This window comes from Adiantum capillus-veneris, chromosome 10 (genome assembly GCF_014529385.1).
Source record: "Adiantum capillus-veneris isolate H3 chromosome 10, ASM1452938v2, whole genome shotgun sequence".
Taxonomy (NCBI): domain Eukaryota; kingdom Viridiplantae; phylum Streptophyta; class Polypodiopsida; order Polypodiales; family Pteridaceae; genus Adiantum; species Adiantum capillus-veneris.
Window position 1 is genome coordinate 97,093,426 of NC_140940.1, and position 4,245 is coordinate 97,097,670.

A 4,245-nucleotide genomic window follows, 5' to 3' on the forward strand; every position below is an offset into this window, starting at 1 on the left:
TCTGTAGCCGGCCACCCTCGTTGGTGGTCTCTTCTCAATTTGACGGTTCCTGCTTGACGATATTACTTTGGTAGCCCTCGATTGGCAGCCTCCCACTGATGCTCTCGGTCTCTAAACCATCTTCATATGACCATCCCTTAGCCTGCCATGCAACACTGGCCTCGCGAATCCGCTTCCTGGTGATTTTTTCCTCTGAACTGGCGGCCCCTCGCCTGCTCACCTTCTGAGATGGCCCCTTGAACTCGTCATGCAGCCAATGCCTTCACCTTATTCTCTGGCTTCCCTCAGACCCTCGCTGGTCCCTTTTTTCTGCAACAATTGCGACCTGTCCCTTTCAGCTTTCCATGCGAGGCTCGGCCCTGTCGGTTCTGCAGACCCGCCCCGTCCAAGCAGCCCCGGCTCGACCCTCTCTGGCTCCAACTGGCCCGGCCCCTTCGGCTTCAACTGACCTGCACTACCCTTGGCCCCCCTAGCCATGCACCACGTATCCTCCACCTTGCGACCACCTGGCGACTCTTCAACCCTTACTGACTTGCCCCTTCGGCTTCACCTCCATGCAGTCTTCCTTCCCCTACACCAGCTGGCGGCCCTTTCCTTCATGCAACGCGCCGACTCTGCAGTCCACGCCATCTTTCCATGCAATAGCTATTTTTTTCCCTTGTAATTTCCAGTTTCAGCTTCACTTTAAAAAAAACCAACTTGACAATATTGTTTTCCACGCTCCTCATGTCCCTGATCCTCAAACTTTAGCGATTTAATCCTCGAAGAGGTCACATGGTCGATCTCCACACTTGTTGGACTGCACGATGCTTCATCTGACACACACACTATAGTGGTGTCATCGACCACCAATCGAAAACATGTTGGGCTCCAACTTTAACCTCGCATAGCTATTTCCCAAGCATTCCGAATGGCAAGCTGCACAAGCCGAAGAGCAGAAGAGTACACTGAGGCTAGGCTTCAAGTGCCTGTAAACATCCCGATGATGACAAGCCCAAAACCATGGCCCCGACCTGTAATGTGCCACATCTTACATACACATCTCTGCAAAAATTGTTCCCGGTTGCATTTGGTACTTGTCCAAGCCCTCTGCTGTCACACTGTTTGTTGCCCTTTGCCTACTGCTGGCACTTTCACGGGTCGACTCAAATTGGGTGCACCATCATTGCCCAACCCCTCGTTGAGCATTCACTCAACCATGAGCATTCACTCAACCATAACATTATTTGGGTATCAGAAAACTGCATAAGAAGCAAGAACATGATTGCATAATAAAAAGCTATATGTAGTATGTACAACTGTGTAGATGGATAGAGAGAGATTTTATCAGCTGTAGAATTTCCCTGGATCAAATAGAAAGCCTTGAGCTTTCCCAAACGCAGTGTAGGCCCCTCCTGGGTCAAACTGATGATTTTGAGCATTACCACCCATCTGTAAAACATACAGAAACCATTCCCGCTTTGCACCTATAAATCTGTAAGCCAACCATGCATGTAGCTGTCCGCACCACAAACATTGAACAACCTGCATCCACAAGCCTTCCTGGTACACAAAATGAGTCCGTTCACCCACCTCCGAAGCATCTGCACCACACATCATTATGCTCTTACCTGCTAGAGAGCTCTCCATAACATAATCTTCTCCCAAAAAACTTTTCAATCGGTACACAGTTGCCTGCCAAGCAACCTTCAGCAACATGACCATCAACAACATGGCACAATTCTTTTACAACCTGTCTTCCAATGGTGCTTCTTCTTGGAGAACCAAGCCTCCCTGCCTCACAAGCATACCCTCTGTTGTAGGTCCTTCAAATGGCATACACCTCATACATGACTCACCATGCAAGTCTTCGTCTACCATAGCCTTTGATACTTCATCTTCAACCACTTCAAGTGAGAACAAATTGGATTGCTTGACCATAGTTTCCTGCTCTTCAAGGACTTCTTCTATGACCATATCATCTACTAAGCGAGAAAAACATCCATCTAGTACCTCATTTTCTGGTAGGTCGACATCGCCAATACCTTCTGAGATGCATTGCCGCTCTTCAACACGATCAGTGGGGCAAGGTTGCCCAACCCCCTTGCTAGCTTCGACCATCGCTTTGCCAACAACTTCAAGCGTGTCCTGTGAGCTTTGATCCATAGCTTCATTTGATTCTTCATGCATACACACTTCGGCTAGGACCGCATCCTTGCTAGCCGGGCTAACACACCCTTGTACAATAGCACACCAAACTAGAGGCACAAATTGAAACAAAGAACCAAAATGGCTTACCAACAATGAAGCAACTACCTCTTTGACGTTTGAACTCCCCTTTGGCTTCATGGCATGATGCAACTCCGTTGTCGAGCTATATCCATAGTCTGTCGGCTCCAACAAACCGATCTCTAGCTTCCTCTTTACTTTCCTACTCTTTACCTTCGCCAAGCAAACCATTTGACCATAGTCCTCTGCATCACCACACTCGACCTTCTTCTTGATTCGTGGATGCAAGCAGGCTAGAAACTGCTCTCGCTTGAAATGATCTCCATTTTGCACACATGTAACAACAACTAGTTTCTCCCAAATAGACTCAAATTTATCCAGAAACAAAGCAAAATCTTCACTTAAATCCTGCTTCAGCCTACTCAATTGCTCACCCAAGTCCGATGGAGAAACCCGCTTCTAAAAAGCTTCAACAAACCGCTTGCGAATCTCGCTCAGCGACTGCCGATCTGCAACCTTCAATCCTTCAAACCAGGCTTTGGCTCATCCTTGTAGAACCAATGGTAGTGCCTTAAATTTGGCTTCATCTCCGCAAATGCTCAAAATACTTCACCGAGGAGCAATCAGTAGATCCTCAGTGGGGGCACCATTGATGGGAAGGGGGAACAAACCCAACACACTCCAAGCTTACCTCTCTATAGCCCAGGGATTAATCCGCACCCCTAACCACATAGAATCACACACACACGCACACTTTCTTCCAACCTTTATAGTACAAACCACCTTCAAGCAATCACGGCTACACACACTCGACCATAACCGCAAACCCTTATCGGAAACCCACCATCCCACACTTGTACCCACTGATGCATACACTCATCCCAATTCTGTATGTTACCATATACATGTGGTAGTGATGTGTGTGAACACACTAGGACCGCCGGGGCATTTTTTCCCTCTTTAGGAGGTTTTTTCCCCCGTGCATTGTATATACGTCCATCACTCTAGGGCTATCTATTTTTTCCATTGCACACCAAGTAATACACTCTCTATTGTGTGCCTTGAGCTTCCTTCGTCTTCTCCAAGCTGCGTGTGTTTCTCTACAACCCTAATTCCAACAATTGGTATCAGAGCAGGTCACGTCCTCCCGTGCTTAGTCGCCAGCTGCGCCAGCACACGCCTGCTCACTTTCTCCGATTTCAGTGAGCTTTGGCGAGCGTTCGCAGGTCGACAAATATTTTGGGGATGCTCGAAGAGCTTGGTCTGCTCAGAATTTTGATTTGGGCTCATTTCGGCCTCCATCTCCACTACAGGCAGTACTGCACAAGCTATTTCATCATTTTGTGCAGAATTTCTGTCAGTGCCGTTTTCTGCATAAGAGGTGCCTTATAGTCTTCTACGGTTTGTGCTATATAGCACAGGTTGTTCCCGCTCCGTTTCTCCTATTTTCGGACAGTTTTCACATCAGGTGCAACATTTACCATGGTTGACAACAACAACACAGATGTGTTCAAGATGTTTGCTGCTGAGGACAGGTTGGATGGGGACAACTACCCTATGTGGGCTTATATGATGCAACATGTTCTTGTGTCAAAGCGCGTTTGGAACATTGTGCAGGGCATTGATGTACGTCCTGGTTCTGAGGATGTAGGCGATGTTGAGGATGTTGCAGGTCTTGCTGCAAGGATTGCAGCTGTTAGAGTTGTTTTGCCTACGACAGAACAAGCTCGTTGGGATGTTAAGGATGCGCAGGCTCATGCATTGATTGCGTTGTCTGTGAAGCGCACCATTGTTCCTCACATCCGTTCAACAAAATCTGCAAAATAGGCTTGGGATATTTTAGCAGGTCTTTATGCAAGCCGCAATGAGGCTAGAATTGCTTTGCTGGGTAAAGAGCTCGAGTCGAAGATTATGCATGAGGAAGATGATATGGACACTTTCCTTGCTAGTGTCAAGGATATCAATGAGCAACTTATTTCTGTAGGTGAAGTCATTTCAGACAGTTCCCTTGTGCAGACTGTTCTTGATGCCTTACCA

General features: G+C 47.4%; 1 protein-coding gene across 1 annotated transcript; it reads right to left on the reverse strand.

The window, feature by feature from the left end:
- Nucleotides 1–1,725: 1,725 nt before the first annotated feature.
- LOC147449310 (uncharacterized) lies at nt 1,726–2,328 on the reverse strand. The gene has a single exon (XM_086521540.1). The coding sequence runs from the start codon at nt 2,326–2,328 to the stop codon at nt 1,726–1,728; it is 603 nt and encodes a 200-aa protein (XP_086377666.1).
- Nucleotides 2,329–4,245: the final 1,917 nt, after the last annotated feature.